The following is a 15,280-nucleotide window of genomic DNA, read 5'->3' as shown; positions in this document are numbered from 1 at the left end:
CAGCCCAGACCCACAACCCATCTATAAATCCTTAAAATAAAAAGAATGAATTTAAAACTTTAACATATATATATATATAATAAAAGGGGGTAGTCAAGTTACGGAAGAGTTCTATGTCAAATAGAACTCTATCCTAACTTAATTAGGGGGGGCTGTCACCCCCTAGAAGAGTCTTTCTCCTATAAAGAGAGAGGCTAAGCCTCTCTCTCTCAAAAATGTTGGAAAAAGAAGAGAGGGAAAGAGAGAGGGAGAGGAAAAAGAGAGAAAGAGAAGGGTGTCACTTTCACCACCTTCTTCTTTTATTCTTTTCGTGTTTTGCAACAGTAGGGTGCGGGTTCTTCTCTTTTTCTGATAAAATAAGGATTTGGCATGGCCTAAATCGTATGGGTTTAAGGGAAAATCATGTCTGCAAAATTTTGCATGCATACCATGTATATTTTTAGTGTTCTTGATGTTCAAATCTGATTTTCTGCATCCCTAATCATGTCTGCAAATTTCTGCATGCATACCATATATATTTTTAGTGTTTTTGATGCTTAAATCTGATTTTCTGCATCCCTGAACATGTCTGCAAATTTTTGCATGCATATCACATGTATTATTAGTGTTCTTGATGCTTAAATCTGATTTTCTGCATCCCTAAAACATGTCTGCAAATTTCTGCATGCATAAAATGTGTATTTTTAGTGGTCTTGATACTTAAATCTGATTTTCTGAATCCCTGAACATGTCTGCAGATTTTTGCATGCATATCACATGTATTTTTAGTATTCTTGATGCTTAAATCTGATTTTCTGCATCCCTAAATATGTATGTAAATTTCTGCATGCATAACACACGTATTTTTAGCTATGTCACACAGACTCGGCTAGGATGTCGACACACCCGTGTCGACACGCCCCGACATGGGTGCGGCTTCGGACATGGAGCAGACTCGGTCAACAAGTGTCGGACTCGGTCAATGCACCGAGGCCGAGTTCATCCACTTTATAGACTCGGTCAACTTTGACTGAGCCTATTGTTGTCCATATTTAAAATGTATTTTAGACTCGGGTCGGGTCGGTCTGGATCCGGACCCGGACCCGACCCGGATCCAAAATGTTTATCGGGTTTGTGTTGTTACTTCAATAGAATTATTTTTTCATTTTTGCTTTAAAATTTACAATCTTATTATTAATTTATTGTTATATATATAATTATATATATATATATTTTTTTTTAAATATATATAGAGCTGAGTTACGGTGTCCAAAATTTTTGAAATTGTGCCGCACCCGCACCCATGTGACATAGATTTTTAGTGTTCTTGATGTTTAAATCTGATTTTCTGTATCCCTGAACATGTCTGCAAATTTCTGCATGCATATCACATGTATTTTTAGTGTTCTTGATGCTTAAATTTGATTTTCTGCATCCCTAAACATGTCTGCAAAATTTTACATGCATACCACATGTATTTTTAGCGTTCTTGATGTTTAAATCTGACTTTCTGCATCCCTGAACATGTCTGCAATTTTCTGTGTGCACACTATATGTATTTTTTATATTCTTGATGTTTTTACTTGATCTTCAACATGCCTGTGATTTTCTGCATGTGTTATTGTGTTTACTACAGATTTCAGCAGAATATGTATATATATATATATATATATATATATATATATATATATATATATATGCTGTCCACGTTGTGTTGTTTGCACATGCTGTCCAAGTTGTGCTGTTTGCACATGCTATCCACGCTATGTTGTTTGCATATGCTGTTTACCATATGTTGTTTGGGCTATGTTGTCTACATTATGTTGTTTGCACTATGTTGTCTACATTATGCTGTTTGCGCTATACTATCTATGTTATCCTATTTGTGTAATGCTATCTATGTTATCCTATTTGTGTTATGCTGTCTGCAATGTGTTGTCTGTATTTTTTATCAGATTCGCAGAACAGGACATATCAATATGTGTTGTCTGCGTTCTTGAGTAGATTTACAACACATGACATTCTGATTAATTATGTGTTTCATGTTCACTGAAAAATCTTGCAATGCTAATTTATTGTGGTAATGTCTGATCCATTGATGGGCCGTTGAGGCTCTAAGCATGTGTTGCTTACGAAATATTAAATTGTAATTTTTGCATTGCAAAATTATTCTGTCAAAAATTATTATTTTTTAATTAATTACACTGCTGAATTTGATAGGGCAAAGGCCCAAATTTGTTATTGCATGTTGATTTGCATGATTGTTCTTGTGTAAATAACTCTTAATTAATTAAGATGGTAAAAGAAACCAAACAGTGAGAACCTTTGATGGCGGTCATGAGAGACCATGAGGATAGTAAATATTGTATGCATTTGTTGTCTCCAAGAACCCGTCGTGTGGTTCGTGTTCTCAATCACGATTGTAGGGAACTTTCAACCACTAAGCCTAGGGTGTTGTTGTTGACTCAGCTGTAGTTATTGGTACACCAACAAAGTGATGTCAATAAATGTTGATTTACTTATCATCCTAGCATCAGGTAATGATTCTTAATGTTCCGATTGATGGTGATGATTACTTATATCGGTCAAGGAACAAGTGTAAAACCCAATAATTAAAATACAAATTTTGTGTTAAACTACGATTGGGAACTGCCTTAAACCTCGAGAATTTTGCCCGTTTTGAGTATCTGTGGGTTTGCAAGAAAGTAAAAATTAAATTTGTGTGTATTAAATAGGGACATGCATGCAAAAGCAATTATGATAATTTAACTTAAAAAGTTATTCATGCATATTGCATTGATTCATGCATCCCTAAATATTTAACATTGATTTAATACATCCCTAAATGTTTAATTTAACATAAAATTGTTGATTGTTTGCTTGAATTGCTTAGATGGTAAGTTTGTTCTGATGATATGTTACTTGTGATCCCTCTTAAACTTGTGCTTGATTTACTTTATGCTATTTCCTTATTGTTGAAAATTTAGAGGGTCTCGTACGAGGACATTGGTTCTTACCCGCTTTCAAAAAAATATTTTTCAGGTACCAAGACATTATGATTGAGAGATCAGCTGGTTGGAGTACTTGAGGGTTATGGATTTGGTGGCCCCGGTTCTGACATACTTGAGATATTGTGTTTTGGGAAAACTTGTGAACCCTTAATGAGAACTATTTAATATAATTAAATTTAATTTTAATTCATAATTTGATTTATGTTATGTATGGAGTTATTGTTGGGTTGTGTTAATTAAATCTGTAATGTGCCCTAGTCCTTGGGAGGTTTTTCGCAATTGTTTTAAAGGAAAAAAATTTGCATTTTTCGAGGGTCGGTTTGGGGTCGTTACATGAGTGTCCTAATCTTCTATGCCAAAGAACGAGATTTGTTTCTTGGGCATAGTTACAAAAGAAAACTTTTGGTAGACAAAGAAAATTCATATAATAAATATCTTTTCTTTTGTGGTCATGCCAAATCAACTTTTCTGACTAGAGATCTTGAACCCAACAAGCCTTAGATGTGAAGGAGATCTCACACCCATAATCCGATATTTGAGAAACTGAAAAAAGGTTTAAATTGAAGTTTTGAAATCACTCTAACATTTGGGACAAAAAGCAAGTTTCACACGACCCTGCTGGTATTTGGGCAACCAGATAGAGAAGAAAGAGAGGAGTGAAGTCGTGAAATGCTTTATTGAGTTATCAAATGAGAGTTACAACAAAATAAAGGGAGTCAACCCCCATAGGGCTCACTACAAGACAAAAAGTAAAAAGAAAGCTATATTACAAAGATACCCCTAATATGTAATGTATGTATAAAGAGATACATTCGGAGGTATTACTAGGGTTACGGGAAGCGCCATAGAGCATGGGGAAGCGCGCTTCCCCAAAGCATGTTTCGGAAGCGCGAAATATGGTGCTTCTGAAATGTGTTGGGAAGCGCTAAAATAAATTGGAAAGCGCACTTCCCAATCTAGGGGAAGCTCACTTCCCCTTCTTTTTTCATTTTTTTGTATTTTCATTTTTATTTTTATTTATTTTTCTCTTTTTCGCCTCCCCCTCGCTTCCTAGGTCGCTTCCGGCTCACTTCTAAAACTATTCCTAGTTCGCTTCTAAGTCGTCCCGCGCTTCTCGCTTCCTAAAATTTTGGAAGTGCCTCGCTTCCTGAATCGCTTCCCCGACTAGCAACTCGGGGTATTACAAAAAGAAATATGGCATTTCCTCAATACTCCCCCTCAAGCTTGAGGTGATGAGAACACAATCAATCCAAGCTTGAACAAGAATGATTAGAAATCCTTCAATGACAAATTTTTTGTAAAACTATTAGTTATTTGGCTCTAAGTCTCAATGTATGCCAAAGATATAACTACATCCAGATATGCCTGACGAGTAAAGTGACAATCTATCTCAATGTGCTTAGTCCTCTCATGAAATTCTGGATTTTTGGCGATGTGAATAGCACTCTGATTGTCACAATGCAAAGTAGTGGCTGAGTCTATGTTTACACCCATGTCCAACAATAACCACCTCAACCAAATGATTTATGCAATTACTTGAGCCATAGCACGATATTCTACCTCCGTAGTGGACAAGGCTATCCTTTGTTGCTTCTCGATCTTCCATGATATTAATGATTCTCCTAAAAACATACATAACCCTAAGTGTAGAATGCATATCCTGAGAAGCTCCCTAAAAATCTGCATCACAGTATGCTTTCAACTGCAACGATGATCAACGATGATGTAGCAGAAAAGAACAATCCAGGACCCTTGAGAAGGCTGCAGCAGCTCTATAGATGGAAGTCAGACCCTATATTGGTTTTGGTTGTTTCAACACATAGACCTACTTGGTAAGCATTGACTTGGGGATCTATAGGTGGCCTCTTGCTGATCTTATCCACTCTTAAACTTCCCTATTCAACCAACTCAACCAAATCTGAATCCAGAATACCTTCACAGAATATGATTAAGACCTCTCATATCCTTATGCATGCCCATCTAGTTGAAGCACAATCTTGAAAGGTGTTTAAAGTTGTCAAAGATAAAAGCAATGGCATGCTCTATACAAAACTGAAAGTGACATTGTGGAATGGGTGTCCGAGTCATAAAGAAATCTTTCCATGAATTGATCCAAATCATAAAAAAAATTCAACTGCTTACAGGCAGCAGTTAACCAAGAAAAGGATCTCCCTCTAGCCTTATTTGAAAGAATATGATTACAGATGGATTCCCTCAAAGTTCAAGCACGGCCATGATATATATTCATAGGTTGAGTTGGAGTCAGCCTCACTGCTTGATGTTGACAATTCAAAGTACTCCTGTGTCCCTGATTTATAGGCTTGAATAACATCAAATAGTGTAACTTTTTGAGTTCTAGCTGACAAATTTCAACACCAATGGCAGTGCAAATACAAAGGATGCAAAAGAACAAGGAATAATAAAACCCCATTAAGGAATATGATGAGAACTGATTAAATGCCACAATATTTATTAATACACTTTGCTCTTCAAGCACACACGACACAACTTCAAAAGATCTTTTGTGAAAATACCTGCTACTTGTTCAGTCCCGATAAACTTGGCATAGAGAATAGGACTGGTAGCTTATGTAAGAGCACTTCGATTGTCCCAAAATACTGCTGAACATCAAATTGCCATTGAACTTCCTATCCCTATAATTTAAGAAGCATCTCCAGCTAATACATTGTATTCTGCTTCAATAGTTGATCTTTCTATGGCTTTCTCGCTCTATCATGAAATCAAATTCCTTGACAGCAACATATAATAACCCAAAACTAATTTTGATAATATGAATCACTTGCTAACCAATTTTGTTTGTCTACTTGTATGATCTATTTTATAATTAATATTTCTATTTCCAGCAGTTACTTCTTCATACCTTGTTTTTTTCCAGTGCTTGCTTCCATGTGCTTTTTTAGGTGCATGCAATGTATGACATATCAAGTGACCTGAGCAACACTCTGTTATGGTTCTATATTTGTTTGCATTGGCTCTTGCCAAATAAATTCATTGGTTGACAAGCTTCTTATTCATTATTGAGAATTGACAGTGGTTTATAGTTACCATTTTACACTTTTCAAAGCATATTAGCTGCATACTTCTATTGGGGAAAAATTATGTAATTTATTCTATTCTTAGGAAATATCTTAATTCTCCTAAGACTTTCATTTGAAGCGTTTTGTATATAAAATCTTCAACTTTGGCAATCACATCTACAGACATTCATTAGAACTATAGTTTATGCACTTGTGCTTGATTCTTGAAGACCTGTACCTAAAACTAAGAAAGTTCCAACTTGATTTTCTTTTTTGCAGTAGAAACATTTTCTAGCTTTGTGAGAATAGTTTTATATTTTTCTCTTTATTGATTGATGTAAAATCTCTGATCTAGATGTTTTCTCTTGCAAGAGTATTGATCATTAAAACCTCACTCATAAAATTGGAAAAGGGATATTAGAAATATTAGCTTCACATGGGAAACACATTTGGAAATTATGTCTAAAACATGTTATGTATCATTTTCAAAGCATTGGGTGAAGGACTGCCCTTAGGAAATCCAACTCCCATCACATGAAAAACACCCTTTTGTTAGGCTACATTGTGATCTCAGAAGAAATGCAAAGCATGAGCAACAGCAGAGAGAGAGAGAGAGATAGACTGCTGCAAACCTCAAGGTATCACTCAAAGCATGAACTGCAGCTTTAGATGCAGAATAAGCACCAGCCCAAGGTCCAGGTGCTAAGGCAACCACACTTCCAATATTTACTATCTTGCCCTTCCTTTTCATCACCATGTGTGGGACCACTGCCTGAACAAGTCTCATTGGGCCTGCAAAGAAAAATGTAAAGAGAAATGAAAATAAGAAACACAAACAAGGAACAATGAACAAAGATGCAAAAGGAAAAAGTGAATATCACAATGAACCACATCAAACAGAATATAAAACTCAAAGGTCAAGTGGTATTTATCCACATAGGTTCATTCAGCAAGCGCATTTCAAGGGACATATTGTCCATGGGGGGAACACCATTTTTTATCACCTAGATGATTTATCTATTTGAAGGGAAAACCCATGGGCATTTCATCAAAATCTACTACATAAAATGGTTTTGAAACTTCAGTAAGTAGACTGCCTTCCCTGGCGTATGCATCACTTAAGGACTTCTTTGTTTATCTTTATGCAAGGTGGACATGCTCTTACTTGGACTCAAACCCAAGAGCTGCTTGCCTAATATGGGATGAATTGCAATTCAATTGCCACATTTGAGAGTTGACATTTATAGCATTGCAGCTGTAATCTGTTAAGATATACATATACGTGTATATATATGTATATATACATGTATATGTATATATGTGTTTATTGTTAACTGAAATACCCATTAGGGGTATTTCAGTCTTTTCTCTGTAATAGGTGTCAGCCCATTAGGGGCTGACATTTCTGCATTTTATTTCATGTATTTATTTTTTTTCTTTTTCTTTTTCTTTTTCTTTTTCTTTTTCTTTTTCTTTTTCTTTTTTTACCTTTTTGTCTTTTTCAGATTTGATGGGACAACTCCGTATAGCTGTTGGAGCTGCCCCCAACAGCTATATTTATGACTGTTGAGTGCAGCCCCAACAGCCATATTGAGTTGCACCCCATTGGCTCCATTGTATTATAAATTGGCCTCTTGTGGCCTTGTATTCCTAACTCATTCTTGAGTGCTTCTATGCAATAACAAGTTTGTAGACCCTTGTGTGGGTGGTTTCGTGATTCAATCAAGTATTTTTACTTGATTGAAAGTGTGTTCTTGCATGTGTATCGAATTCAATCCACTTCATTACATGGTATCAGAGCTTTGGCGGTCCAAAGGCAAGTTTTTTGAAGAAAGTTCATGACAATATCAAGAGGAGAATCGTACGCTTAGGGGATACAACAAATCGAGGATTGTTGCATCGGGAAGTGTGCCATCTCTCAAATAAGTGCTCGTATTTCACTCTTTTTTCTTTCTTCTTCGTTCTATACCCTTTCTCTTAGCCTTGTAAGGAAATGAAGAATGAAAGAGAGGTAATGGTCTCCATTCCCGTATGTCTAAACGATACAAACTATGTGATGTGGGCATCCATAGTTAAACACAAAATATGGGAAAAAGGATTATGGGGTTTGGTGGACGGTACCGAAAGAGAACCCAAGCTCATTCTTACGAAAAATGAGAATGGGAAAGAGGTTGCTCTTCAAGGAGAGGAAATAGGTAAAGCTGTTTCCGATTACGAGAAAAAATGGAAAGAGTGGAGGATGGGCCACTCCAAAATAATTGGATGACTCATCAATAGTGTGAACATCCACAAAAGTTCTAGCTTAGCGAAATTTGATTTCGCTAATGATGCATGAAAATATCTTAAAGAAATGTATAGTCTTAAAGATATTGCACACATATGCAATGTCCAAAACAAGGTGAGAACCATGACCCAAAGAGAAATGAGTATTAGAGAATATTACAATGCACTTTCTCTCCTTTGGGATGAATTGGCTCTTCTTGAGCTAAAATGGCACTGTCCTCAAGATATAAAACTCCGTGAAAATCAAATTAAAACAGAGCATTTCTACCAATTTGTGAATGGGCTTAGGCCCGAATTTGAGAGAACTAAATTGGCTCTCCTTCATAGAGGAGGTGTGCCATCCATAGTCGAAACTCTTGAAGAATTGACTATGGAAGAAAATAAATTGAAAAAGCCATCCACTTCAAAGGATGAAGAAACCGTGTTTGCTATGTCAAAGCCCGATAATCATACTAGGGGTTATAAACCTCCTCACTTTGTGAAAAATGAGAATGGGAGAAATCCTAACAACTATGAGAAGAATGACAAAAAAGGTGGCAAAATCATATGCTATCATTGTTATGAACCGGGACACATCAAGCTGTTTTGTCCAAAAAGAAAGAAGGAAGATCACCGAGACGATAAGAGAGTTGCTTCGGTGGAAAGGAATGATGTTGACAACTCCAAATGCATTGGCTCCCTATCTTTAGCTCAATTAATAGAGGCGCTACAACCAATGTTCAAAACTCAAGCTTCTTCCTTTTCGAGGGCGGTCGTATCCACAAGTGGTGACCCTGGTAAGACTTCTTGGATTTTGAACTCCGGTGTCTCCTTTCATATGACTCCAAATGAGTCAATATTATCCGAATGTCATTCTAACTCAAATGATTCTTATGTTTCAATCGCCGACAGAACATCCTTAAAAATCAAAAGTTTTAGAATCTTTCAAAAACAACGAAACTTTCACATACCAAATATTAGGGTTGTGCCAAAATTAAATTTGAACCTTTTATCGGTTTCACAAATTACGGATCATGGTTGTAAAATTTTATTTTCTTCTAATGATTGTTTAATACAGGATCTCCAGTCCGAGAAACCGATTGGGCAAGGCCATAGAAGAGGAGATCTCTATGTAATGGACAATCTTGAGTTATCAAAACAATCTTTTTATAATTTTGTGGAAAAGAAATATATAGAAAATTGGCACAAAAGACTAGGACATCATAGTGTGACCAAATCACACTTGTTTTCATTTCTTATTATAAAGAAAAGAATTTGGTTTGTGAAGATTGCATTCTTAGGAAATGAAAGCTTTACCCTTTGGGCAAAGACAATTTATATCCAAAAATCCATTTGAGTCAATACATTCGGATGTATGGGGACCGGCTCCAGTTATATCTAAAGGCGGGGTATCTTACTATGTTATATTTGTAGATGATTATAGTAGACATTCTTGAATCTTTTTTCTTAAGCAAAAGTCAGAAGTACTTGATTGTTTTAAAAGATTTTTCTATTACGTAAAGACTCAATTCAAAACCAATATTCAAATTTTTAGATCCAATTCTGAGGGAGAATTTGTATCAAAAGAATTTAAAAAATTTCTTGATTCAAATGGCATCATTCATCAAAAATCTTTCCCTTACACTCCTCAACAAAATGGACTAGCTGAAAGAAAGTATAGACATATTGTTGAGACCACTAGAACACTTCTTGTATCAAAAAATGTTCCAAAAATGTTTTGGGCCGAAGCTGCTCTTACGGTAGTCTATTTGATAAATAGAATGCCCTCAAAAGCTATTGAAAATATATTCCTTATTGAAAAATTGCTTAAACTCCCCCCCGATTATAAAAGATTGAGAGTCTTTGGATGTAAGTGTTTTGTTCTTACCCATAAGAACGACAAACTTTACCCAAAAGCAATCTCTTATGTTTTTTTGGGCTATGCCGAAAATAAAAAAGGATATAGATGTTATGACAGGGAAAGGGACAAATTATATGTTTCACGAAATGTTACATTTCTTGAAAATGAAGATAATTTTAGCAAGGAAAAAACTCAAAAAAACTATGATTATTTGTTTCTTTTTTATCTCATCAATGAACATAAAGGGTATGAAAATCTTCATAATGAGCATGAAAGTGAACATGAAGATTCTGACTTTCATGATGCAAGTGAAAATATAGACAACAATCTTAACAATATCGACCCATCCCATAGTAACATACAAACATATACTAGGCGGACTGAAGAGCACCCACCATGTGCTTTAGAAAGATATTCTCAAAATCAAGATATTGATTCTGCTAGTATTAGAAAATCGGTAAGAATTTCAAAAGCCCCTAGTAGATTTGTATCCTATGATTCCTTTGAACCAAGATACCGAGCATGCTTAATGGCCATAGACTCATATTTTGAACCATCATCCTACTATGAAGCTAAAAATCATCAAGAATTGATTAAAGCAATGAACAATGAATTAGAAGCATTAGAAAAGGCAAAAACTTGAGAATTCAAACATTACCGAAAGGAAGGAAAACTATAGGATGTAGATGGGTTTACAAAATCAAAATCAAATGGGATGGGACATTAGAAAGATATAAAGCTAGACTAGTAGCTAAGGGATACAGTCAAGAATATGGAATTGACTATGATAAGACCTTTGCCCTAGTTGCTCGAATGACGACTGTCAGAACTCTCATCTCTATAGCATCAATCCAAAAATAGCCAATTTTTCAAATGGATGTGAAAAATGTCTTTTTAAATGGTAATCTGGATGAGGAGGTCTACATAGATCCTCCACCAAGTTTGAATTTAGCACATGGAAAAACTCTTCGTCTACGAAAAGCCTTGTATGGGTTAAAACAAGCTCCCAAAGCTTGGTATGATAGATTTAGTAATCTGATGACTCAACTGCATTTTAAATCTTGTTTTACTGACACTGCATTGTTTGTTAAGTCTTCCAATGCAAGGATGGTTATATTGTTGCTTTACGTAGATGATATGATAATCACAAGAGGTGATAAGCAGAGAGTAAACCATATCAAAGATGTGCTTAAAGACAACTTTGATATGACAGATCTTGGCTTTTTACGGTACTTCCTTGGAATTGAAGTAGCTCAATCACCTCGTGGTTATTTTTTGTTATAGACTAAGTATGCCGTAGAGATCATAGAGAGATCAGGACTCTCAGATGAAAAACGGGTTGACACTCCAGAGGTCATAAATGCAAAAATGAAGAAGGATGATGGAGAACCTCTGCAAGACCCAACCCCATACAGACAAATGATTGGAGTTTTGTCCTACCTTTCTATTACTCGTCCTAATATCTCTCATGTTATTCACTCTGCCAGTCAATTTCAGCATGCTCCCACTATAGTACATATGAGTGTTATAATGAGAATTATTAGATATATTAAGAATTCTATAAGTCATGGATTGTTTTTATCATCTTCTTGTAATGAAAAGAGACGGAAAAGCACTCTTTAAGAGTGACCTCAAGAGCCAAGAACACAAACACTAAAAGTGCACACACAAAACTCTCAAAAGTGGAAAATGACTTAAAGTCATAAGTTGGATTTATTGAAGAAAGGAAGAGAAGGGTGAAAACCCATTGATTTACAAGAGGAGAGACCTCCTCTATTTATAGAGGAGGGAGTGCAAAGGAAGGGACCACAAGGGGCTCCCATGTAGTCATTGGGAGCCCCAACGGTCAGAAATCTGACTGTTGGGGCCCCAACGACTACATGTGTGGGGCCCTTGTGGTCTTACAAAAAGGAGAAAATAAAAAAGAAAAAAGAAAAAAAGAAAAAAGAAAAAATGTAAAAGAGAAAAAGGTTACATATGGTTTTACAAGAATACCCCTATCGGGTATTTCAAGAAATGGAAAAATGTATATATATACATATATGTATATATATACTTATATATATACGTATGTATATATATAAGTATATGTATATATATACATATTTTAACACGCCCCCTCAAACTTTACGTGGAGAAGACCGAAAGTTTGCCAAGAAGAAACATAAATCGTGGAGTTGGGAACGCTTTGGTGAAGAAGTCAGCCAATTGATATTCTGAAGTGACGTATGGTAATGTGATAGTTCATCTGAGGTACTCATCTCGAACGTAGTGGCAATCCATCTCGATATGCTTGGTCCGTTAGTGAAACGTATGATTGCTTGCAATGTAGATCGCACTTTTGTTATCACAGCAGAGCTTGGTTGGGGAGGAAATGAGGACACCCATGTCACCAAGGAGTCCTCTGAGCCACACAATTTCCATTGTCGTCATTGCCATAGCCCGATATTCAGCTTCAGTGGATGATAGTGAGACCTTTTGCTGCTTCTTACATCTCCACGAGATGAGAGATTCACCTAAAAAAATGCAAAGACCAGTAGTTGAGATACGATCATTGGGATTTTCTCCCCAGTCAGCATCAGTAAAAGTAGTTAATTCAAGAGATGAGGAAGAGGATAAGAAGAGTCCCTTGGATATGGTATTTTTGATGTATCGCACAATTCTCATTACAGCCGCCATATGAACTGTAGTAGGTGCGTGCTGAAACTGGCTTACAGCATGAACTGCATGAGCTATGTCTGGACAGGTGATGGATAAGTAAGTGAGAGATCTAATTAATTGACGATAGGGAGTTGGATCCTCAAGAAGAACACCATCCTCAAGTCTCAGTTTTGCATTGATAACTTTGAGAGTCTCAACCTTCTTTTCATCAGATATTCCAGATTTGGTACAAATGTCAGCTGCCAATTTCATCTGAGATAAAATGTATCCTCGTGGGGAGTATGCCACTTCAATTCCTAAGAAATATCTCAAGAATCCAAGGTCAGACATATCAAAAGTTTCTTTTAACATAGACTTTACATCATTTACCCCCTTTTTGTCATTCCCAGTGATGATCATATCATCAACATATAATAGAAGAATAACGATGAGATTACCTGTTTTCTTAACAAAAAGAGCAGTGTCAGTATAGCAAGAAGTAAATCCAAAATTGATTAAAACACTACTAAACTTATCATACCAAGCTTTAGAAGCTTGCTTAAGACCATATAGGGCCTTTTTCAATTTCAAAATTTTACCATTTAAATTCATACCCGGAAGTGGTTCTATGTAAACTTCTTCATTTAAATTTTCATTTAAAAAGGCATTTTTGACATCTAATTGAAAAATTGGCCATTTTTTAGCAGAGGCTATTGCAATAAGAGCTCGAACACTAGTCATTCGAGCAACAGGGGCAAAGGTTTCATCATAATCTATCTCATACTCTTGGGCATATCCCTTGGCCACTAACCTAGCCTTATATCTTTTCAATGAACCATCACACTTAGTTTTTACTTTAAAAACCCATCTACTATCAGATTTTTATATCTGGTACAGCGTCTACAAGTAATAGGGCGAGAGAGAGAGAGAAACCAATGGCTGGGGCGGCTCATAATGCTCGACCACCAAGCCCTAACCATTTTATATATAACAACAAATATACAACAATCCTTGTAATATCAGAGATATTACAAGGATGCCATTAATGAGAGTAAAGCAGCATGTGTTTCATTAACATACCATGCATATGGATCTGGATCCAGATCCATACGCAAGCTATATTTTAACACCCTCCCTCAAGTTGTACGTGATTTTGGATCATGTACAACTTGCTCTTCAATAGCCAAAATTGACGTCCTGTTAACCCCTTGGTAAACAAGTCTGCCACTTGATCTTATGTTTGAACATGACGTAGTTCTATCTCCTTCATCTCGACTTTCTGCCGTATGAAATGTTGATCAATCTCAATGTGCTTCGTTCTGCTATGCTGGATAGGATTACATGCAATGTTTATTGCGCTTTGATTGTCACATAGAAAAAAAGATCGAATAATTGTCTCCCCAAGATCACTCAATAAGTGTCTAATCCATGTGGCTTCTGCCGTGCCTGCAGCCATCGATCTGTATTCAGCCTCTGTACTCGATCGTGCCACTGCCTTTTGTTTTCTACTGCTCCAGGACACTAAATTGTGTCGAATATATACACAATATCCAGAGATAGATCGTCTCTCATCTGGATCCCCTGCCCAATCTGCATCTATATAAGTGATGAGTTCATGTCCTCTATGCAAATTATCATTCTTGCGATAAACAAGTCTGTCTCCTATAGTTCCTTTTAAATAACGTAGAATGCGCTTCACAACTTCCATATGACCCTCCGTTGGAGCATGCATAAACTGGGATACCTGATTGACAGCATAAACTATATCAGGTCTGGTAAAGTTCAAGTACTGTAACATTCCCATGAGACTTCTATACATTGTAGGGTTGACACAAAGATGACCATCTTCAGAGCTCAGCCTTTGATGTAATACACTAGGAGTACTGACTGGTTTGCAATTCGTCATCCCGGCTCTTTCCAGAAGGTCAAGAGTGTATTTTTGTTGCATGAGTGTCAATGTGTCTTGTTGTCTGTCAACTTCCACACCAAGAAAGTACCCCAACTCCCCTAAATCTTTCATTTTGAAAGTTTTCATTAAAAACTGCTTCACGTCTTGCACATGATTATCTGAACTCCCAGTGATCACAATGTCATCAACATATATAAGAAGTATAACAATGTCTGCCTTTTGGCAAATAAAGAGTGAATGATCCAGAGAGCATCTTCTAAAACCATAACTCTGAATTTGCATAGAGAAACTTTCAAACCAGGAACGGGACGCCTGTTTCAACCCATACAGAGATTTCCTTAGTTTGCACACCCAGGCAGTAGGGTCCTTCTCGGCATAACCAGGAGGTTGCTCCATATACACTTCTTCCTTTAAAGTTTCATGCAAAAATGCATTTTTAACATCCATCTGGCTAAGGCTCCAACCTCGATCGATTGCTAGGGATATGATGACACGAATAGTACCCATTTTGACTACCGGACTAAAAGTTTCATCGTAGTCTTCACCATATTGTTGTGTGAATCCTCGAGCAACAAGTCGT

The 15,280-nt window shown here is 36.4% G+C and overlaps 1 protein-coding gene across 1 annotated transcript in view; it reads right to left on the bottom strand.

Moving 5' to 3' along the window:
• LOC149841116 (short-chain dehydrogenase ptmH-like) overlaps nt 1-15,280 on the bottom strand; it is a 38,585-nt gene that overhangs the window by 10,853 nt on the left and 12,452 nt on the right. The window contains exon 2 of the mRNA XM_090003597.1: nt 6,661-6,820. Within this exon, the coding sequence (XP_089859723.1) occupies nt 6,661-6,820 (160 nt within the window). The remainder of the gene's footprint in view (nt 1-6,660; nt 6,821-15,280) is intronic.

The sequence above is a fragment of the Nuphar pumila genome, chromosome 4, assembly GCF_984573655.1.
Source record: "Nuphar pumila chromosome 4, dmNupPumi1.hap1.1, whole genome shotgun sequence".
In the NCBI taxonomy this organism is placed as follows: Eukaryota; Viridiplantae; Streptophyta; class Magnoliopsida; order Nymphaeales; family Nymphaeaceae; genus Nuphar; species Nuphar pumila.
Note: the sequence above shows the minus strand (reverse complement) of the source record. Positions and strands in the feature narration are given on the sequence as shown.